Source organism: Quercus suber, unplaced genomic scaffold, assembly GCF_002906115.3.
Source record: "Quercus suber isolate HL8 unplaced genomic scaffold, Cork oak 2.0 scaffold_102, whole genome shotgun sequence".
In the NCBI taxonomy this organism is placed as follows: Eukaryota; Viridiplantae; Streptophyta; class Magnoliopsida; order Fagales; family Fagaceae; genus Quercus; species Quercus suber.
In genome coordinates this window covers 118,077-142,998 of record NW_027069567.1, presented here as the reverse complement: position 1 = coordinate 142,998, position 24,922 = coordinate 118,077, and the positions used below count along the sequence as shown (strand labels likewise).

Below are 24,922 nucleotides of genomic sequence, written 5' to 3'. Positions count from 1 at the left end.
CCAGGCGTTCAAAACTAGGAAAACCAAAGAACAGAAAAGCTGAAGAGTGGAAGAAAAACAGAGAACGGAGAAGTGAAGAGGCGAGGAAGAAGAAGCTGAAGCAGGTGGGGAGACTGCAATTGACAAAATGGAAGTGGCTGGAGGCATGGGATAATTTTGAAAGCCTTTGACTCATTAATGACTTCAGTACATTCACGTGGTAGTGGGACTCTAGTGTCCAAAACAAAACAAGATGTACAGGTGACCAGGCGTTCAAAACTAGGAAAACCAAAGAACAGAAAAGCTGAAGAGTGGAAGAAAAACAGAGAACGGAGAAGTGAAGAGGCGAGGAAGAAGAAGCTGAAGCAGGTGGGGAGACTGCAATTGACAAAATGGAAGTGGCTGGAGGCATGGGAGTGACCGGCAACGTGGTGGTGAATGGCTGTGATGACAAAAACAGGTGATTTTTGGGTTTTTTTTTTTTTTTTTGGGTACCGGCCCGGTTTAGATTTACCGGCCGAAACATCTAATTTTCGCCGGTAAGGCCGAAACAGTCCGGTATGGGCCGGTACTCAGAACGGTACGAATCAAGGGGGGTTTCGGTAACGGTCAGTTCACCGGTACAGAAAAAACCGGCCTACCGGCCGGTACGGTACGGTATTAACTTCATTGCTTTTAAGTTTGTGTTACTTAAATAATACACATGTGTAAGTCACATATTTTATATTTCTGTCAAACTTAACAGTAAAACTAACGTTAGGGTGCAAAGTATAACAATGGTAATAGTTTAGGGTGTAAACTGTGTGTTCGAATAGTTTAAGATGTAAAGTGTAATCTGGGGCATAATTTAGAGCGGTAAAGCGTAATTTCCCCTTAAATATAAATGTTAAATTTATCAATTTACTTTTAAATCCTTAATTTTCCTTCTTGTATATTTTTCAATTAGATAATAGGGAGGGTTATCCATATTTCTCTTTGAAGTTAAATATTTCCTTCTAAAAAAGAAAAGTTAAATATTTCACCTACTAGTCAATCAATCTAAGTCTTTAACAAGAAATTCGCTTACATAAGCCAATAGAACCAACCAATTTAGCTATAGGAATACCAATTTACCACCAAATTCTTGTTCTTATTAAGAAAACGCAAGGCAACAATAAATGCAATTTTACTTTAAATGGGCAAGTTAAAAGGATTCCAAACATAAAAAATAAAAAATAAAAAAATAAAAAGAAGGAGGGACTTAATTATTTTGCATTTTTATGTCTGTTAGAGGAGTTGTTGGAAGATTGTGAGAGACAGAAAGAAAAAGAGAATAAATCATATTGAAGAAAAAATGTTGTCAAGCATAATGAAGAAATATTGTTGTTCGACCTATCACCAACGTTTACAATAAAAAAACACAAAGCAATTACATCTTTACTATAAAAATAAAAAAAATAAAAATTGTGCGCGCGCTACAATTAACAGTGTGGGTTATATAAATGGTATAGCTAATCCTATAATTGTAGCATTTACACTGTATGTTACAGTTAACTCAATGTAGAGTATATATACATGGTAGCTAATCCTATGGTTGTATTACTCACACTACTGGTAGGATGGTGATTAAGATGATGGTTTTATAAGTACATCTTACAATAAGTTTGGCCCACTTCAATATACTTCATTAACACCCCTTCAAGCTCAAACTCAAACTTAAAATGAAATTTTGAGTTTGGAATGTAAAAATAAAATGACAACATCGAGCAACAATTGTAACAATTTTCTGACATCAAAAATCAAATATGCTCTTCCACCCTAACAAACACCTCCCTTCTTTTTTATTTTTTGACTAGTAATGAATACTTTTAATTTTTATTCTTTTTTCCTAACTAGTAGTAACTCCTTCCTCGAACACTCTGTCGATCAATGCGAATCATGGCTGTACAAAACAACGTTAACGTTGTATGATGGCAGTAGCTAGCTTTCATCGTCACCAGAGAACTTCATGGTGATTGTGGTCACACACATAATGGTTCATGCTTCCATATATGTTATGCCAATTATTCCTTAGGTCACGTTTGGTGGGGGTACGAACTGTGGGTCAAGCCGCAATTCCTTCTTAGTTATACATGTGTATCACGAGTAATTAATATGAATAATTTTAAACATGTTCTTTATAAATAATAATTAAAAAAAGCACAGTATATAGTACTTGAGATGAATAATGTCCCATTAGGTATAAGGACTGCATGATACGAAAGGAAAAACAAAAAAAAAAACAAAACAAAACAAAAAAGGGACTACATGGTACCCCTACCATACATGCCCCTTTTTTGTTAGGTTAGATTCATCTTCTTCGCTATTTACTTTTCCAGCTAGAGAGCGCACTGCATGTGCTACGTACACCAAAGAATATATGCCTCCAGACTTTGTGGGAATTTAACGAAGACATGCATCATGCATGGTGTCACTCCACCATAATTTGGGGCCTTATATAATTAAATACCAATTAAATAAATTGATTTGATATGAGTGAAACTAAGTTTAATTTAATGGTTAAACTAATAATTTAATGAATTGTCGTGAGCTTTGTAACTCAACTAGTTAGTGTCTAAGAGAGAAATTTAGGGTTCAAATTCATCCTCTTGTACATTTAACTATCAAGAAGAAATATTAATGGAGGCAAGTCATTGGTGCATGGCTTTGTGCTTGTAATTCCATGAAGATTTTTTGGTTCTGAAAATCGTGTAAACCATGCACAAAATGTGGTTGTGAAATCAACATTGTTGAAATAAAACCAAACACGCCCCAGCTAGTAGCAAGCATATTTGATATTTGAAGGATCGATGTTAAACCGTTTAACTTGAACGATATAAGTTAGTGAACATGTGGAAAGGATATGTGGTGATGCCATTCTGATGAAATTTAGCATGATAATGAGGTGTATGATGGAGACTCTAATTTGCATGTTTAGGATGAGAAAAAGAGAGATATATAGGGAGGATTTTGCAAGAGACGTGATTGACTGATTGTTGTTTGGCATTAAATGGATATCAAACAGAGAGAAAACGCCGAGAGGGGCCTTCAATTCACATGGGTTCATAAGGGAACAGAAACATGTAGACGCCAATGCCACGCCAATCTTCTTATCTTCTCATCTATCTTCAATTTATTCTTCTCTCTACTGTCTCTCCCACCCAAAAATTAAAAAAGCCTTGACAGTTTCACCTCTCGCTCTCATTGTTTTTGTTTCAATTCACAGTTCAATGTCCAAAATGCCTTATCATCGTGTGTGTCTTAATTACTTGACCACATCCAGAGAAAGGAAAAGCAAATTAATACATGTTGATTATGTACATGTATATATAAACCTCACTTATGGACTTTAAGAATATTATTTATTTAATTAAAAGTAACATATATGGATATGGATTATGAGCATGGTTGTCAAAATCCTGATCTGGATCCTACGATTTTACGATCTCACCTGCTTAAAACGATCTAAATCTTTCAAGGATCTTAGCGATCGTTCAGGATCGTACGATTCTGACGATTTCAAACAATTTTGGTATCTTGTAATCTTCTTTAACTTAACAAAAGGTTCAATTGAACCCAAATGGAAAATAATATTTTAATAGATCAAGTTTTGCTATTCTAATGTAGCGAGATAGAGTGTTAGTTGAAAACAAACAAAAAATAACATCCCAATAGAGTGTTATGTTTTAAAATTTTTGACATCTTAAATGATGTTTACAAATAGATGTAATGATGTGTGGTAATTACATCAAATGGATGCAAATTTTTGATTTTTTATGAATGTATAATTTATGTGATTATTTAACATACCAATTTTTTTTTCTCAAATAATGTAGGATCTTACGATTCACGATCCAATCCTACGATCTACAATCTCACCTACCTCCTACGATCTTACGTACGATCCTGATTTTGACAACCATGATTACGAGGTATATGATACTTTATTTTTCTTGGTTTGAATTGTTGGGGTTGCACTCGATTAAAAGCAACATATATTGATGGATTATACAATAATTCTAATTATTTTCTTAGTTGAAGAGTTGTGCGGTTGGTGTTGAGGGAGAGATATTGTGAGGTTGATTATTTGCATAAATGGTGATGGTGTTATGTGCAGGGATATTTTGGTAATGTAAATGGAGAGTGAAAATATATAAGTGGCCGGCGTGTCGTTTTCGACATGCAAGTGGTCACTATCGCCGACGATGTCGTTTTAGAGGGGCCAGGAAGTGTGGAAACTTTGAAGTGATCCCACGGCACTGAGTCCGAGCACCTTGGCCATTCAAGTCCATACAAAGTATATATCACAAAGTCATCATGGAAGAAGTTCATAAGTGTGAAAGTTATTCGTTGATGTATATGCACATTTTTGTTATGATTTCATAACCATTATATGTACGGTCTACATTCACAGAAAGCTGAAATGGTTTGGAATTAGACAACCACTTAAAATGAACTAGTATCTAATTAATTTGTTCAAGTTTCTGAATTGTTATATTCGACTTTGCAATGAGAACATATGTGATGACCACTTATTTAGTTTCCAATTGAGAGCAAAGGCACAAGTAGTCAAGTAGAGCCCACTTCCTTATAAAGGGCTACATGTACACATCAAACAAGTGAAGGTTAATCTGTTTAAAGAATATTGAGAAAAATTATTGTCACTTTGAATGGGATGTGAAACTTGTTTGCATTATTTCATTTATCTTGTTTACATATGGTAGCTGATGTAACGGTACCAAAGAACAATTCTAACAGCTTCATGATGATGGAAAGGTTGCAATTCTACTCTCTATTACTACTAAGGCTAATAGGTAGCAGTTCAGGAGTTTCTAGATTATGATATAATAAATGTATATTGGGGGTTCAAGTGATAATATAGAAATAATAATACTTTTGTTGGTGCTTCATATTAATTCGTGGTTTGAAACCATTTTTCCCTTTCCCACTAAAACAAAATGTATATTTTGTTGGCACATATATATGTTGAGATCAAATTGTCAATGGCTAAATATATATCACCAGTCAGACTTTAGGTGGATTGGTGTCTCCCTAAATATTAGTGTGTTTGAGATTAGGGGAGGTCACGGGTTCAAAGTTCAAACTACGGGCCGGGGCAACAATTGGTAAATAACTGGATTTATACAAACAAGGCTTTTATTTGTTTGGACAATACATAAGTTAAGTTCTTTATATCAAGTGTGTTGAATTTGTTTAAGAAAATTGTCAAATCAATTAGATGTGAAGGTTGCTAATTAAAAAAATCAATTTATTTTAATGATTTTTTAAAATTTGATTCAAAATATATGATTTATAATTATAATGACATCTTAACTAGTTTTAAATTGTTCATGATATATAATAAAGTTTCATTAAGTTTGAATATTATTATTACTAACTTGTAATCCCATATATATGCATAGATACACTTAAAGATATACAATAAAATGCATAGTATAATTCACACACACACACACACACACACACACACATATACATATATAAAATTTAAATACTAGTGATTGTCATTCTTATATTTTGTTAACTCTTTAAAAATCCTTGTAAGAATATTATTAAGTATAAAATGTAAACTATTCATAGTTTTTTTTGTTTTTTATTACTTCTTAATTTTTATTATTGTGAAGCACTTTTCTTTTCTTTTTTACAATTCATTTATTCTAGACTTTTTGTTTTTTTGTACTCAATAACTTTCTTGTATGAATATTTATGATGTGGTTCCACATTTAAATCTAAAATTAGGAAATAAAAATCTCTCTAAAAACAATAATTTAGGACACATAGCGCAAAATTTGACTCTAATTTAAAATTTTAATTAGACTTTCTCTAAGTTTTACCTACTTATATATATATATATATATATTTGTATTTTTTTTTTTTGAAACTTATATATTCGTATTTTTACAAAATTTAAGTCTTGGTCCTTTTTTTTTTTTTTTTTTCTTTTCTTCCTTGCAGTTCTAATTATTTCTATCATTTCTTTCCTCTCTTTCCCCACCCCCCCAGCCCCCCGCGGGTGGAAGATCGCATGAGTGTTTGGAGGGATTTGATCATGGACCTTCACGAAATGCCATATCAAAGTTAGATTTCGAGTTTTAAATGAGCTTAGATAAGTAACTTTTTTTTTCCTTATGAATGGGCTTTGAGAAGCACTTTGTAATAATAAAAGGCCTTTCACAGTTTTCCCTCTTCTCGACCCAAAAAAAAAAAAAAAGAAGAGAAAGTATTCCCATTTCCCATGTTAAAAACGGTTATTTAGCAGGCAATAATATTCAATAGAACCATGGCATTTTCAGAATCATCAGGGCCCGGCCCCAGACATTTTGGGCTTAAGGCTAACGCGACAACTAAGATGAAACGTTTTTTTTTTTTTTTTAAATGTATTAATTAAATTAATATTTATATAATATTTTTAGAGATGATTTCAAATTAAACCCAGTGTAACTCTACAAAAGTTACATATTTTTTAAACTATAGATTTCTAAGAAATCTAATGATTAGAAAATCACTCTAATCAATATCATCTTTAAAATTAATTGCTTTCTATATGAGCTAACCTAATTAATTTGAAAGAATATTATATTATACTCTTTTTAACTTTTTTTCTCTCTCCTAATCAATTCTTCCCTAGCCTTACACAAAAGTATATTTTCAACGTTCTTGAGTATGAAAATGTGCACTGGATTGAAATGGTTGTCTAAACTCAGCCAATTAATTCTTCGTCCAGGCTTGCCTGCTATACAACTGAGATCAAGCTAGGTTCAAAATTTAGTAGCCAGAAGATTCATGCCTGAGCAGGTTTTTACTTGATTAGCCTTAGGGGTCTAAACATGCAGGGTTAAGCCAAATGGATTCTACATACTCGTGTTCTTGTAAATACTTTCTAAAAACTATCATCTGATTGTGAAACATGCCCAATCATTTGCGTGAAGAAGTTGTTTAGAAGAAAGTATACTTTGGGGTGAGCTGGCTTTTATTTTTTATGAACACAATCCTTGTTTCCCAATATTATGAGATTTAACTAAATTTTATATTATCAATCTGCCTGGTTTTCGTTAGAAATTTGTGGAGAATGTTAATCAGCAATGCCATAGACGTCACACTGGTGGTGCTTAGCTGTAGTTCTGACCATTGCATTGTTGCAAGATTTTCTGTAATTTAAGCCTAGCATTGGAGCTATTAGTGATGTAGCCCTAGGTGATTGTGAATGATAAAGGTTTGATTTTTTTGCACTTGATGAAGTCGTTCAATATATAAATTTGGTGAAAAATCCTCAGTGTCCTTGCTCTCAAGTGGATTTAGCGATGTGACATTCAAAAGCTATAATGGGTATGTTGACAAAGATTCCCAGCAAAAGTATTTGTTAATTTTGATAAATCAAGAGAGCAATAATTAATGCAAGGGTTTTGTTTGAATATGCAGACTTGGTCATTACACAATACCTGATCAATGGCTTCTTTAACAATTGAAAGTCCAGCACAACTGCCTCCATGCCCAAGAAAGTTGAAAATATGCATTTATGTAAGGTTATGGGTGAATTGATTAGGAGAGAAAAAGAAAGTTAAAAAGAGAATAATATAATATTCTTTCAAATTAATTAGATTAACTAATATGGAAAGTAATTAATTTTAAAGATGACATTGATTATAGTGATTTTCTAACCATTAGATTTCTTAGAAATTTACGTTTTAAAAAATGTGTAACTTTTGTAGAGTTACATCATGTGTAACTTGAACCTACTCTAATATATATATATATATATATATTATATATATTGTTTTGTAGGATCCAAGAAAGAAAGAGTTTAAGATGCTTGCTGTGTTATTCTCTTAAATTTTTATAGCATGAACAACTTGCAGTATTGAAGTAATTACTGAATATTTGATATCAATAGTTATTTGTTAACAGGTGTTTGACAACTTTAGAATATGAAAAGTTTTAGGTTAAATGGGTAACAACTTTAATTTTGTTAATTTTTGCTTTCTAAATTACTAATAGTGATTTATCATGTTAAATTGGTAGTTTATTTGTATATTAATCAGCTACAATGTTGTAATTTTATTTATTTTTTCTTTCTAATTTGCGAGGTTTAATTCAAATAATTTTGAATAAGTCCTCTGAAATCAAATTCAATACAAAAAAAAAAAAAAAAATGTTAGGTACTTTGTAAGGCTAAGGGGAGCTTGAAGATAATATAAGTTTTGGTCTCATATAATATACTTATATTGTGAGTTTCAGTTGCTACAAGTAATATTGTAATAACTTAGATATGAAACTCTAGATGTAACACAAACAGTTAAGGATAACAACATTCACTAATATTTGTCTTTTAATTTAAATGGTATTTTGCATAATTGTTTTGCATTCATTAGATTTCATTTCCAGTAATTTTCCTGTGCATTGCATGGGTTAGCGACTAATTTTAGTTATAACTACGTTCTAGCTTTAGAATAAATTTTCAATTCATGTTTCTATCATCATTGCCATTGCCAACATTTTAATAAGGCCAAACTTACGTCCTTACACCCAAATATACTAGTGTCAATTGTATTCACATGCCTCTTTAAAATATAAAGAGGTGAAAATTGCTAAAGATAAAGGCCACAATTCAATGAACATTATAGAAATCCATAACGAGAAGTGGGAACATTTAAAGTGCAGACATCTCAAATGATTTGCCCAAAAGCTGTTAAATTTATTCAATACAAAATCCATTCGTCGTGATGTATTACAAGTGATGAGTCATTTCACAAGCTTGTACATGAATAACCATTCTATGCTATGATAACATATCATTTATTAACTAAAAAAAAAAAATCATATACAAAAGATCTACTCTAAAAGGGAAAAAGCTTTCCAACAATATCCTTCTTAATGTCATCAAGCTATGTTAAACAAATAGACTTTAAACATTCAATGATAGCTTTTGAGCAACTAGAACTTTAGCCTTAGTCCACAAAATTGTAGTTTTTGCTAACAGTGCAATCATAACATGAAGGTCCGCGTTTGAAGTTGGATGCCAATCTTGCAAGTACCCTACACAATAGTAAACAACATTGAAAGTTTAACAATCAAAACAGAATAATTTTCAGAATCCAAAATCTCAAAACTAAGGTTGAAAAAAAAAAGAAAAAAGAAAAAAAGACTTTAGTGAGGTCAGTTTTGAGTAAAACTAAATCACTTGCAATGCTAAACTTCAACCATGATTCCAAGATCAAGTTCTTTCTATTAAGTCCAAAATGGTACACACTGGTTCAACCCAAAATTGAAGGAAGAAATTATAGGTGAGATTTGGGGCTGCTAACATTTTTGGAATTGACGAGATAGTCGTTCACGGAAAAACACCTAGAGAAAACTAGAGCCATCTTGCTTAAAATTAATGGGGGTTGAAATGTTAGCTTTCATATGGATGGATTTAGATGATAAAAACAATGACTGAGGAGAATGCCCCCCCCCCCCCCCCCCAAACAAAAGACCAAAAAAAAAAATTCCAATTAAGTGAATTCACGTTACTTTTTCAACTTTTCTAGTAGTAGTAGACTTCTACTTCTAATACAATTCTATATATAAAATTAATAGATCCCACTTAGTAAACTTGATAGACTAGACAAAGCCACCTGTAGAATTTTTTTTATGTGTCAATTTTCTTTCTTGGATAGCCAACTTGAGACATTAATCCATGACATGCAGTCTACTGAAGAGTTTTCAGCAATTAAAAGAATTGGATAGCTTGCTAAAAAGATGGTAGAAATAAAAAAAGAATGTTTCATATCCATTGGTTTACTCATTTGTGACTTTAGTATTGATCTTACTAGTTACAATAGCTACTGTTGAAAGAGCTTTTTCAGTAATGAACATAATTAAAAATCAATTACGCAATCGAATAGAAGATCAGTGATGAATGATTGCTTAGTCACATATATTGAGAAAGATATATTCAAGACTATTGAGTGTGAATAAATCATGCAGCGGTTTCAAAATATAAAAAATCGCCAAGGGCAATTGAGTAAAATAAGCTAGATGTGAAAAAATAAATTTAAGTTTACATTTTATGTTAGATTCTGTATAACAATTACGTTATCATATAGTTGTTTACTTATTTTGTTATTAATATTGATTAATTTTTTTTAGATTAAGTTTTTACTTCCAATCTTGTCTTTTAATCTTGCCCCCCCTGACCTAAATTCCTGGCTCCGCCACTGATTTAAAGTGCAGACATCTCAAATGATTTGCCCAAAAGCTGTTAAATTTATTCAATACAAAATCCATTCGTCATGATGTATTACAAGTGATGAGTCATTTCACAAGCTTGTACATGAATAACCATTCTATGCTATCATAACATATCATTTATTAACTCTAAAAAAAAAAAAAAAAAATCATATACAAAAGATCTACTCTAAAAGGGAAAAAGCTTTCCCACAATATCCTTCTTAATGTCATCAAGCTATGTTAAACAAATAGACTTTAAACATTCAATGATAGCTTTTGAGCAACTAGAACTTTAGCCTTAGTCCACAAAATTGTAGTTTTTGCTAACAGTGCAATCATAACATGAAGGTCCGCGTTTGAAGTTGGATGCCAATCTTGCAAGTACCCTACACAATAGTAGACAACATTGAAAGTTTAACAATCAAAACAGAATAATTTTCAGAATCCAAAATTTCAAAACTAAGGTTGAAAAAAAAAGAAAAAAAAAAGACTTTAGTGAGGTCAGTTTTGAGTAAAACTAAATCACTTGCAATGCTAAACTTCAACCATGATTCCAAGATCAAATTATTTCTATTAAGTCCAAAATGGTACACACTGGTTCAACCCAAAATTGAAGGAAGAAATTATAGGTGAGATTAATGTCTATAGTGTAGGATTAAAGGGTGATATGTTTATTATATAATTTTTGGAGAGGATGTCTACATCATATATTTTATTGAAAATATGCTTGAATGCAAGGAAGCACTATCTGTCTTCAAAATTACAGCTCATTGGTAAGTAGTATTTGTTTTCCAAGCGCACCCAACTAAAGCAATTTTATGTCTTATTGTATTTTCTCTTTATTCTGAGTGTGAAATTTGAATGAATTTGTGACTAAGACAACAACTTTGTGTTTCTCCTTAAATCTTATGACATAGCAAGAGACAGACATAATATTGTAACCCAAATAACGTCAAACTTAACCAATCCAAACTCACATAAACCAGAAAAAAGAAAGAGTTGCCTCCGGCCATCCGCCGGTCCTTGGTTATTGACACACGCACACCCATCTGGGTTTCTACCCATTATAAAAAATCTTAAAATGTTTAAAAATGGTAAAATCAAACATGTTTCTATTTGCCCAAAAAAATGAGCATTGAAGTAATTCTTTGCAGTAATCCTTGTGATGTTCTAGCAATACCTCAAGGTCACACTGAAAGCTCTTACATGGGAACACAAGAGACTTCATGCATATTTTTGAGTCATTATCAATAATTACTTGTTGTAAGCCGAATCTTGCTTAGCCAACCTTACTGCCTTAGCTCAGTGATTTGGATTCTTTTGCTATCACAGGTTTCTAGTACTTATCCACATCCAAGTTTTGAATAGTCTGTCTCGCTAGTCACCAACCCAAACTCACAAAATCCATAAAAAAGAAAGAGTTGCCTCCGGCCACCAGCCGGTTCTTGGTCAGACCGACGCACACCTAACTGGGCTTCATACCCATTATCAAAAATCTTAAAATGTTTAACAATACTATAATCAAAATCACGAAATGAAGCAAATTGGGAGAGTTGGGCGGGCTACTGAAATTTGTGAGGGTATTATGGTCTTTAAGGTGGTACACATGTCCTATTTTGAATGGGAAGACTCACCAAACAAGATGTCGACGTGGAAAAAGTGTCTCATAAGATACTTTCTCGGTGTTAATCTGTCTTTAACTATTTCTTATCTAAATTTTCCTCTCCTGATGCAGTGTGCGCGGTTTTTGTTTTATTTCATTATCTCGTGGGTGGACAATAAAAGTGTGTTTGGTTGGAAGTGAAATAGAGAGAATGAAAAAAAAAAAAAAAAAAAAAAAAAAGGAAATGAAAATAAGAGAGAAAATTGTTAGGAGAGGTGTTTGGTTAGAAGGTAGAAGAGGAGGGAATTTTTGTGGGGCCTTGGAGTTTTCTCTCCTTGCCCACCAAAACGAGTCCAAATCCTCTGTCTCATCAATTGTGCTCCACTTCATGCTCCACCAATAAAATTTGAACAACTAACCTTTTTCATTAAATGAGATATCTCATTAAATGAAACAATTAGCCTCTCTTATAAAAGTCAAAGTTATTTCATTTAATGAGACAAGCTAGTTGTCCAAGTTTTATTGGTGGAGCATGAAGTGGAGCACAATTGATGAGATAGAAGATTGTTGTTTATAGTTTTTTGAAATACGTGTGAAAATTGTTGTTTATAGTTTTTTGAAATACGTGTGAGTGAAAAAGTATGTTGAAATGCGTGAAATGCTGTTTAAAAACTAAAAAATGTTGTTTGAAATGGCAAACCAAACGGGGCCTTAGACTCCACCAAAACACTATCTCCCCAAATTGGAGAGAAATTGCGAGAGAAAATTGTTCAAAGCTTTTTGGACAAAAATGCCCATTCAAGCCGAGTCATTTGGGTAAATATTGCTTTTTTTTTTTACTAATTTGCGTTATAGTTACTGTTAGAAGTTATTTAGGAAAGTGAGGAGAGAGATTGAATTTCGGCAACGGTGTTGCCGAAATTCAAGAAAAAGTAGGAGAGAGAATGAGAATATCGGAGGAGAGAGAAAAATTTGAATTACGGCAATGGTATTGCCGTAATTCCTCTGCCCAATTTGCCCAGGTTTGTGCGTGTGAGAAGTTCAATGTGTGAGTGCCCAAAAAAAAAAAAATCCCACAATTTCGGCAATACCATTGCCGAAATTGTGGGGAAATTTTTTTTTATTTTTATTTTTATTTGTGGCAATGGTATTTCGGCAATACCATTGCCACAATTGTGGGAAATTTTTTTGTTTTTTTTTTTTATTTGTGGCAATGGTATTTCGGCAATACCATTGCCACAATTGTGGGAATTTATTTATTTATTTATGCAATTGTGGGGAATTTTTTTTTTTTCAATTGTGGCAATACCATTACCGAAATTGTGAAGAAAAACAATTTCGGTAATACCATTGCCACAATTGTGAGAAAATTTTTTTTTTTCAATTGTGGCAATACCATTACCGAAATTGTGGGGGAAAAAACAATTTCGACAATAACATTGCCACAATTGTGGGAATTTTTTTTTTTTTTTCAATTATGGCAATACCATTGCCAAAATTGTGGGGGAAATTTTTTTTCCCCACAATTTCGGCAATGCCATTGCCACAATTGTGGGAATTTTTTTTTTTTTCAATTGTGGTAATGGTATTTCGGCAATACCATTGCCACAATCGGGAAATTTTTTTTTTTCAATTGTGGCAATAGTATTTCGGCAATATCATTGCCATAATTGGGAAATTCACAATTTCGACAATTCCATTGCCATAATTGGGAAATTTTTTTTTTTTTCAATTGTGGCAATGGTATTGCCGAAATACCATTGCCACAAATAAAATATATATAAAAAAAAAAATTCCCCACAATTGTGGCAATGGTATTGCCAAAATACCATTGCCACAAATTAAAAAAAAAAAAAAAAAAATTTTCCCCACAATTGTGGCAATGGTATTGCCGAAATACCATTGCCACAAAAAAAAAAAAAAAAAAAAAATTCCCCACAATTGTGGCAATGGTATTGCCAAAATACCATTGCCACAAATTAAAAAAAAAAAAAAAATTTCCCCACAATTGTGGCAATGGTATTGCCGAAATACCATTGCCACAAATAAAATAAAATAAAAATTTCCCCACAATTTCGGCAATGGTATTGCCGAAATTGTGGGATTTTTTTTTTTGGGCACTCACACATTGCACTCCTCACACGCACAAACCCGGGCAGATTGGGTAGAAGAATTACGGCAATACCATTGTCGTAATTCGAGTTTTTCTCTCTCCTCCAATTTTCTCATTCTCTCTCCTACTTTTTCTTGAATTTCGGCAACACTGTTGCCAAAATTCAATCTCTCCCTCACACTCTTAAATAACTTCTAACAGTAACTATAACGCAAATTAGTTTTAAAAAAAACAATATTTACCCAAATGACTCCATTCAAGCCCCCGTGCCTGCCTTTGTTTCCTATTCCTTAAAAAAAAATATATATATATATATATATTTCTAACTGGACGTGGGCGAGGCCTTTGTTTCTAACTGCCGTGCTGCCTTTTTTTTTTTTTTTTTTTTCTTTCTTTTATGTCCAATTCGTTTCTTTTTTCTTTTCTTTTTTAATCTGGGCATGATTTTTTTTTTTTTTTTTTGTGTAGTTGTTTTGCTTTTTTGTTTTTTAAGTGAGCATGATTGGTTTTTTTTTTTCCTTGGTTGAGTTTTTTATTTTCTTTTCTTTTTCTGCATGATCCTTGTTTCTAATAAACTTAGTGTGATTGTTGTTTCATTTATTTATTGTTTTTTTTTTTAACTAGATAATTTTTTAATAAGGGCATATGAGTCAATTCATATAAATTATATTTTCTATCATTTCACTTTTCTTCTCAATCAAACAAAAAAAATTTCAATCCCTCCACTTTTCCACCCTTCCAATCAAACACAAATGAGAGAAAATAAAATATTTTCTATCATCCTATTTTTTTATCCACTCTTCATCTTTTATCATCCTACTTTTTTATCCTCCCAACCAAACGGACCCTATGACTAGTGGTTATGGGCTTACTTTTGGGTCTTGTGGAGTTTTATTTTTTAATATTATTTTTTTAAATCTTGCGTTTTTATATTATTTTTGGTTAGAGAGAGTATCAATTTTGTAACTTTTGTTGTCCATTAGTAGAATAGTAGTACTATACTATAGTGTCACAAACTACACTTAGACTAAATTAACTAACGGCACCTATTACAGTTGCTTCTATAGAAAGAAAATTTCAAAATTAAAATTAATAAAATTATATTTAAGATCGACAATGTCCCAAAAAAAAAATAAGTGGATTAACTATATTATCAATTAAAAAAGAGATGTTAGAAGAACTTAAATACAAAAATTTAATTAGTCAATTTGCATATCAAAAAGTAAGAAAAATATATTTTAAATGAAATATATTATAATATAAAAATATGAGATGAGTTCAAGTTACACCTGGTGTAACTCTATAAGATTTACACATTTTTTAAGTTATAGATTTCTAAGAGATCTAACGGTTAAAAAAACATAATTAAATGTTAACACTTTCCACCTTATTACCTAATTAATACTAGGGTTTGTTTTCTCTCACCTTATTTATTGCTTTCCACATGAATGGAGGGCACTACCATTTTCAATAACCTGCAAACATTACATATACTAGTAGCCCACCATAGCCAACCTCCCACATCTCTGCAAATAAGCTCTTTTTTTCTTTTCTTTTTTCTTTTTTTTTCTTCTTGAGAGAAATCTCTGCAAAGAAGCTATTGAACGGTACATTAGAAATATTTGGTTGGACTTTCTGCTTTACATTCCCATTAATAAAGAGCTGGTCCTGGTGCAAATAGCAAAGACTTCATGTGAAACATACTATGGGAAAAAAAAGTATTGCATACCCATTTGGAATAGGAGCAAATTGCTATATTGACTATTGATTTGCAATATCCTGTAATGACATTTTGACTAGCTCTTAAGGAGCTTCAACTTGGAGGTGCTAGAGATATATGACCCACATTTAGGTGATATAGGAATTATTCATTTAGCATAATATTTAATTGCTATATTGCTCCTGTGCCGAAAGGGGAGATTTGGCTATGGTGAGGTGCTCCTTAGTAGATTAGTATGTTTGGCAGGTTATTGAAAATGAAGGGTACACAATAAATAAGGAAAGAGAAAAAAAAATGCTGGTATTAATTAGGTAATAAGGTGGAAAGTATTAATATTTAATGATATTTTTTCAACCATTAGATCTTTTAGAAATTTATGACTTAAAAAAAGTGTAACACTAGATGTAACTTGAACCCATCTCTTTATATATATATATATATATAAAGAGATGGGTTCAAGTTACACCTGATATAACTCTAAAGAGTTACAGCTTTTTTAAACCACTGATGTTTTTATTATTATTTTTAATGATGAGATAAACCACTAAATTTAAATAGATTTAATGGTTTAAAAAAACCCTCATTATTTCAAATATTTTTATTAAAATCTCATTAATTACATTCATTTGCTACCTTCTAAACCTATCTCTAATTTCAACAAACGTCTGAATCTCTCTCTCTCTCTCTCTCTCTCTCTCTCTCCTCCACCATTGTTCCACCTCCACTGGTTGCCGGCAGGAAAAAAAAAAACCAAGCCGAACTGTTTCTATTGGTGAGTACTCTGTTTCTATTTTTCCTTAAAAAAAAAAAAAAAACCAAGCCGAACTGTTTCTATTGGTGAGTACTCTGTTTCTATTTTTCCTTTCTTTTCTGTCGTGAATGCTCTGTTTGTTTTTCCTGGTCTGACTCTCTCCAGAACTCTACGTTTCTTTTCTGGTATGTTCTTTTCTGGTCTTACATTTTTCTTTGGTGATGGTTGTTTTTTTTTTCAAAGACTCTAGCATCTATAGTTGAAGTGCCTATGCTTTTCATAGGCTTTGCAGTTTTGTTTTTCTGGTACTAACTGTTGACTGTCATCATATGCAGTATATATTTTGTTTAATTTATGCTAGTTCCAATATATTCGACCATATTGAATAGAGCAACTTGAGCTTTGGTAGCTTATGCCGAATCATTCATTTATCTAAGTAGTCTATTCATTGGTCTATTGGTTGGTTGTTACTTGTTAGTGCTTCGTTTTCTATTACTTGATTCATTCATTTTTCTTTGGTGATGGTTGTTTTTTTTATTAAAAAAAATGCGTTCTATGTGTATGACCAAAAGCGGCTTAGAAGTTCTAATCTTTCTTTTCCTATACTAATGTTGTATTCCATATGGGTTTTCTACATGTTTTTATGTAGTGTCTCTAATGAAGCTATGCTGCTCTACTTGGGTTTACAGGTCCTTTATCCGCAATTGGATCCATACTCACAGGAATTGACTACATAGGTCTAGACCATGTGATGGTGTTTTCTAATGGGGATTTCTCCCAAGCTTTGGAAGAATTATCAAGAGAGCAGTAAGGTTGGAGACACAAAAAGGCAGTTACGGGGTTGCAGTGGGAGTGGTGTTTACAGAGGTTGATGACAATGATATATTGATATTGATGATTTAGCATAAAGTGAGTTTTTTCATTACATTTTTCGAGTTTTTTTTTTTTTTTTTTTAAGAATTTTTTATTGTAATAATATATATCTCATGTTTCAAATTTACTTATACCTTTTTTTGTTCTACTTTAGGTACATGTGGTTGAAAAGAATCACAAAATGAGCATTCCTTGGTGGAATTTATATACATATTGAGTCCAAGTAGTTGAAGGAACTATGTCTAAGGACGTATGTTGTTAATCATCATGAAATAGTTTTATTTGGTTTTTTGTTTTGTTTTTTTAAAGACCTATGTTGGAATACTGTTTTTGCTTCAATTTAATGTCATTAACGGTGTGTTTTTAAGGGCCTATGCTGGAATACTGTTATTTAAGGACATATGCCTCATTTTTTCAGATTTTCTACTGCTCACCTCTTGTTTTGAGGGGGTACATGCAGTTTTGTGTTTACTTTTTATATAACAGTTTCTTAGGGATGATCTATCTTTGTTTGTGGTTCTAAATAATAGGTAGTATAGCTGCTTTAAGTTACTGCATTAGTGGTTCTGCACTATTTACTGCACTGTTTATTGCACTTTACTGCGCTGTTCTGTTTACTGCACTTTACTGCACTGCATTGCTATAGCTGCACTGCATTGCACTTTACTGCCTCTGAATCCTCTTATGTTAGGAAATGCAAGATAATGTCTGGTCATGGAGTTCCAAGATAGTTTACTACCTGATTGAGTTATAATATTTACATATTGTAGGTATATTGTCCATAATGCCAGATTATGAAATAAAAATTCTTTAAATACACATACAATTTATTGTTTGAATTTGCATTTTTAACTTTATTGTTTTGTTTGAGCTAACACTTTAGCAGGTTATTCACATAGGACAATGTGTCTCCACCTCCGAAGAAGCTGTAACAGTATCTCAGGAAGTTGTCAAAACAATACTAGCAAAGGGATATGTTCTAGGCAAAGACGCATTAATCAAGGCCAAAGCTTTTGATGAGTACCATGGAGTCTCAGCTACTGCAGCAGCCAAGATTGCTGAGGTTAGCGATAGAATTGGACTCACTGATAAATTTCATGTTGGCATGGAAACTGTTAAGTCTGTGGATGAAAAATTCCATGTTCCAAAAATCACCAAGTCAGCTGCAAGAGTCACTGGGACAGCAGCTGTAGTAGCGGCAATGGTTACAGGAAAAGCAGCTGTTGCAGTTGGTCATGCTGTAGTCAACAGCACTTACTTTGCCAAAGGAGCACTTTGGGTTTCAGGCACATTGAATCATGCAGCTAAAGCTGTAACTGATTTTGGTAGCCATGGTACTGATGGTAGTAAACAAATAGATTGATACTATAGCAACTCTTATAGTTGGCTTTACCCTTGATATTGTATATGTTAACGTGTATAATATATTGTGGGCTTTAGGCCCAGTTAGGTTACTTGTATAGCACACATATTTACTTGTACTCCACACATATGCCTCATATATAAAGGCACCTATGTACATTCTTTCATTAGGAAATACAATACAATTACATTCAGTATTTCTAACATTGTATCAAAGCTACTGCTCTAATTTTCTTGTGTCTTGCAGTCTTGTTTTGTCGGTATTTTCCGCTGCCTCAACTTCTGTGGTCAGTAAACCCTTTCAGTGCCCTCTCCTGACTACTCCCCGTCATCAGAGGTCCTTAGGGTTGAATCTCCACCACCAGAAGCGGCTCCTCCACTGCCAAAACCACTGCCATCATCGGATCTGTCACCTCCGACCTCCGATTAGGACATAAGACATATCACCGTGTAGCTATTCACTTGATCTACACATTGCTGCCAGAAACATCCACATCTGACCATCCACGCGCCGCCACGCGCCGGTCAACATTTCGGCCAATTCATCCACGCACTCCACGCGCCACCAGGGCTGCTTCAATCTTGTTTCCGTCGACACCATTAGAATCGTCCTTCCCCGATCTGCATCTTCGGCAAAGAATCACCTTCATTGGCTAGCTCACACGCTTTCACGCGCCGCCAAGATCATCGGCGTAGCTGACCCACGCGCCTCACGTGCTACACGCGCCACTGGGACACCTGCTGACGTCATCACCGCCACGTCAGCCCTAGCTGACGTCACCTGCTTACATCAGTAACACATCATCTGCTGACGTCATCACCAGCCAGCCTGCTGACGTCATCCGTTGACTGTTGCTAAAAGGTTGACTTTGACCAGATTTGACCGTTGACTTTAGGCCAGAGTTGACTTTTTGCAGTCCAGGTTCTCCTTACCCAGTTTTTTGCGTAGATTTCATTTTTGCAGTCCATTTTTGCATATTTTGCTTCTAAATGAAGAATAAGGGCAGGTCTTCTTCTTATTGAAACAATCGTTGCTGCCAATCCATCAAACATCTTTGCAAATTTTGCAAACGTTTTGGCCACAATATTGAGACTTGCTATCATTGCAACAAATCAGCTGTTTCAATTTCTGCTGCTACTATTGCTAACACTGAGAGTGTCCAACCAATGGCTCCTATCTTTGCACAGTCTAAGTCTTCTGGATCCACTTTCTCCATATCCAGAGATGACCTTATAAATATTATCGCCAATGTCATTCGTATTGTTGGTAATGCATCTTATTCCTCTTCTCTCTCAGCTTTATCTGGTATGTCTCCTACCTCTTAGGATTCTGCTTGTTGCAATCACATGACACCTCACTCGTCCTTATTTTCTGATCTTAAACTTGCACCGCACCCTCTTAATATTCGCACAGCAAATAGTTCCACAATGTCTGGTCATAATATAGGTTCAGTTTCAACCTCCAACCTCTCAGTTCCTGGAGTCTTTAATGTTCCTGACATTTCTTATAATTTATTTTCTGTGGGACAATTAGCTGAGTTGGGTTATCGCATTACCTTTGATTATTCTGGGTGCATTGTGCAGGATCCTAAAACGGGACAAGAGCTTGGAACCGGTCCCAGAGTTGGGCGTATGTTTCCCGTGGACAACCTTCGTCTTCCACTTGTTGCTCCTGTATCTGTTGCTGCAGTTGCTGCAGTTTCTTCCACTCCTTCTCTTGCACTTTGGCATGCTCGACTTGGTCATGCATCTTCCTCTCGGGTACAACAATTGGCCTCTAAAGGTTTGTTAGGTTCAGTGTCTACAGAAAATTTTGATTGTGTTTCATGTCAGTTAGGAAAACAACCAGCTTTGCCTTTCAATACTAGTGAATCAATATCCACTGATATCTTTGACCTTATTCATTCTAATGTTTGGGGGCCGTCCTCTGTCTCTAGTATTGGTGGGTCTAGATATTTTGTTGTCTTTGTTGATGATTACTCTCGCTATAGCTGGATTTTTAATATGAAACATCGTTTTGAATTATTGGAAGTATATTCTAATTTTGCAAAAATGGTTGAAACTCAGTTTTCCAGACGCATCAAAATTTTTCGATCTGATAATGCTCTTGAATATACGCAATATGCTTTTCAAGCTATTTTGCATTCCTATGGCACTGTTCATCAACTAACTTGTCCAAGTACCTCTCAGCAAAATGGTAGAGCCAAACAAAAACTTCGTCATATTCTTAACACTATTTGTGCTCTCCTTCTCTTTGCCAAAGTTCCTGCTCCTTTTTGGGGTGAAGCTGCTCTTCATGCTGTTCATACTATTTGTTGGAAATTTAGACCCCTTAACACACAACCAGATTGAGTAACCTAGTTAATTAGCCAAGTTGTTACTTAGTCAAATTAAGCAATACTAGGTTAAAACAATCAAACAATCATGTCAAGAAAATATAGCAGCGGAATAATAAATAACACAATATATGATCACCCAGGAAAACCAAACCGGTAAAAAACCTGGGGAGGATTTTACCCACCGATCCTCAAGGCAAAACTGAATTCACTATAAAAGAATTGAAGTTCATACAAAAGGACTTACAGGCTCCCCGCTCGACTTCCTAATGCTACCTACCAGTAGAACTTACTGACACGACTCCATGCAAGCTCCGAATCCACAGACTCCTTCTTTCTTGAATTCTTCAATCAACTACAAGCACCCACGCTTGATATTCTTTAAGCTTCAATGGTAGCAACCTTGTTGATCATCAAGATGTAAATAATATCTCTACCTTGAAAATCCTAAGTTTATGTGAAGGAAAGCTTCTAAAGATTCCATAAGAGATTCACATAAACAGCAATATGAGCAACAAAGACTTACAGAGGTTTGGGTACAAAACCCTAAAAATAAAAGGAGGCACAAGAGGCACTCTAATCTCTCTCTCCAAAAAGTCCCAAAAACGTTCTAGGGTTTTCCTTATAAATATGAGTGTTTTACTTGATCTCCAAGACGTTTAAATAGAGTTTGGGCTGAACTGGAACTCTGCAGAATAAATCTGTACGTGGTTCGATCGATCGAGTCTAATTTTCGATTGATCGAGCCTTACAAATTTAGTCCAATAAATCTGCAATCACTCGATTCTAGTTTTACAAATAAACATACTTTGAGCAAGCCTAAACAAGACTAAACATATTGTTTTGATCATGGTTTGCCAACATTACACATTAGAGTTCTAAATACATAAAATTCTAAATCTTTAGAACCTAACACTATTAATCGCATTCCGAGTCCTGTTATCCAAAATCAAACTCCATATGAGCGCCTTTTTGGGTCACCTCCAGACTATCACCACCTTCGCTCCTTCGGGTCTGCTTGTTTCGTTCTTTTTCAGCCACATGAACATAACAAATTTGAGCCTCGGTCAAGGCTTTGTTGTTTTCTTGGCTATGGCGAAACTCAAAAGGGGTATAGGTGTTATGATCCTGTCTCTCATCGTCTTCGTGTCTCCCGCAATATTGTCTTTTGGGAACATCGCATTTTTGTCGAGCTCTCTCATTTTAGTGCTGCCTTGTCTTCCTTTTCTGTCTTAGATCTTTTTCCAGATGAGGCACATACTCCTTCTGTAGCTGCTCCTGATCCTCCTGTAGTTGCTCCTGATTCTGTTGTTGTAGACTTCTCTGTCCAACCACCAGATATCACTAATCCTTTTCCTAGTTCACCATTTAATGAACAGGTGGAAGATGAACAGGTTGAAGACGAGCTACCCAACCCCAATTCTGAGCTTGGGTCTCCTGTTCCTGCTCTACCTGAAGATCTTGTACAAGACATTCCACCTCCTCATTCAACTCGGGTAAGATCTATTCCTACACATTTACTTGACTATCATTGTTACACTGCCCTTGCTACACTACACGAGCCTCACACCTATCGTGAGGCTTCCACTGACCCTTTATGGCAGATTGCAATGAAAGAGGAACTTGATGCATTATCTAAAAACCATACTTGGGATTTGGTGACACTTCCTCCTGGGAAATCTGTGGTTGGTTGTAAGTGGATCTACAAGATTAAGACTCGCTCTGATGGGTCCATTGAGCGCTACAAAGCTCGTCTTGTTGCAAAAGGTTTTACACAAGAGTAACTCGGGTAAGATCTATTCCTACACATTTACTTGACTATCATTGTTACACTGCCCTTGCTACACTACACGAGCCTCACACCTATCGTGAGGCTTCCACTGACCCTTTATGGCAGATTGCAATGAAAGAGGAACTTGATGCATTATCTAAAAACCATACTTGGGATTTGGTGACACTTCCTCCTGGGAAATCTGTGGTTGGTTGTAAGTGGATCTACAAGATTAAGACTCGCTCTGATGGGTCCATTGAGCGCTACAAAGCTCGTCTTGTTGCAAAAGGTTTTACACAAGAGTATGGAATTGATTATGAAGAGACCTTTGCTCCGGTTGCTCATATCTCATCTGTTCGTGCCCTCTTAGCTATTGCTGCTGCCGTAAATGGGATCTTTTTCAGATGGATGTCAAAAATGCATTCCTTAATGGGGATTTAAGTGAAGAAGTGTATATGCAACCTCCTCCTAGTCTCTCTGTTGACTCAAACAAGATTTGTCATCTTCGACGTGCACTTTATGGCCTTAAACAAGCTTCACGAGCTTGGTTTGCCAAATTTAGCTCTACCATCTCTCGCTTGGGTTACATGACCAGTCATTATGATTTAGCCTTATTTCTTCGTCACACTGACAACGGCACTATTTTACCTCTCCTATATGTGGATGATATGATCATAACTAGTGATGACCTCAGTGGCATTCAAGAACTCAAGGCTTTTCTCAGTCAGCAGTTTGAGATGAAAGATCTTGGACATCTTAGCTATTTCTTGGGTCTTGAAATCACTCATTCTACAGATGGACTTTATATTACTCAAGCCAAGTATGCCTCTGAACTCTTGTCTCGAGCTGGACTCACTGATAGCAAGACTGTTGACACTCCAGTTGAGCTTAATGCGCATCTGACTCCCTCAGGGGGGAAACCATTGTCTAATCACTCTCTTTATAGACGCTTGATTGGCAGCTTAGTTTATCTCACTGTCACTCGTCCAGACATTTCTTATGCTGTACACCAGGTGAGCCAGTATCTATCTGCACCACGATCGACTCACTATGCTGCTGTTCTACGCATTTTTCGATACCTAAAGGGCACTCTCTTCCATGGTCTTTTCTACTCTGCTCAGTCGCCTCTTATTCTCCGTGCATTTTCTGATGCTGATTGGGCAGGAGATCCCACTGATCGTAGGTCCATCACTTGTTATTGCTTTCTTCTTGGTTCTTCTCTGATTTCTTGGCGAAGTAAGAAACAAACTCATGTGGCCCGCTCCAGTACTGAAGCAGAATATCGTGCCCTTGCTGATACCACATCTGAGCTCCTTTGGCTACGATAGCTTCTCAAAGACTTAGGTGCATCTACATCCTCTGCTACTCTTCTTTATTGTGACAACCAGAGTGCTATTCATATTGCTTGCAATGATGTCTTCCATGAATGGACTAAACACATCGAGATCGATTGTCATTTTATCCATTTTCATCTTGTCCATGGTGCTCTTAAGCTGATCTCAGTCTCCTCTAAAGATCAACTTGCAGATATCTTCACCAAGTCACATCCTAAGGGACGCCTTCGTACTTTGGTTGACAACCTCAAGCTGGTCTCACATCCACCTTGAGTTTGAGGGGGGCTGTTAACGTGTATAATATATTGTGGGCTTTAGGCCCAGTTAGGTTACTTGTATAGCACACATATTTACTTGTACTACACACATATGCCTCCTATATAAAGGCATTTATGTACATTTTTTCATTAGGAAATACAATACAATTACATTCAGTATTTCTAACAGTATACAAATAAATAGTTTTATTTTTTTGGCATAAGTAACAACCTTTCTTATTGGTTGTCTTGTTATGGAAACAGTTCAGTTTTAGATTGAATCTTTTTGGATTAGTCAATACAAATCACAATATCTTGTGATTTAATGTACCAGACCAACACATTGTTCTTCTTAAAAAGTTTCAAATTCTTCATCCTATGTTTTAGAGGAAATGAAATATTAGATTATTGATTGATTAGACTCCCCATGGCTAGGATGAACAGTTGTGGATTGGTTTCTTCAAATTTTTGTTAAAGGGTTGTATCAATTTGTCATAGCTCATATGCTATAGTGTTACCCCCTGCCTCAGGCAAACATAGACTTGGTTTATAGTGGTTCTATTGTGTTTCAATGA

The 24,922-nt window shown here is 34.6% G+C and overlaps 1 protein-coding gene across 1 annotated transcript; it reads left to right on the top strand.

Moving 5' to 3' along the window:
* The first annotated feature begins 16,462 nt into the window (after positions 1 to 16,462).
* Positions 16,463 to 20,774, top strand: LOC112026087 (binding partner of ACD11 1). The gene is made up of 4 exons (XM_065774938.1): positions 16,463 to 16,500; positions 17,104 to 17,323; positions 17,442 to 17,537; positions 18,174 to 20,774. The coding sequence occupies exons 3-4, from the start codon at positions 17,526 to 17,528 to the stop codon at positions 18,648 to 18,650; spliced, it is 489 nt and encodes a 162-aa protein (XP_065631010.1). The 5' UTR covers positions 16,463 to 16,500; positions 17,104 to 17,323; positions 17,442 to 17,525; the 3' UTR covers positions 18,651 to 20,774.
* The last annotated feature ends 4,148 nt before the right edge of the window (positions 20,775 to 24,922 follow it).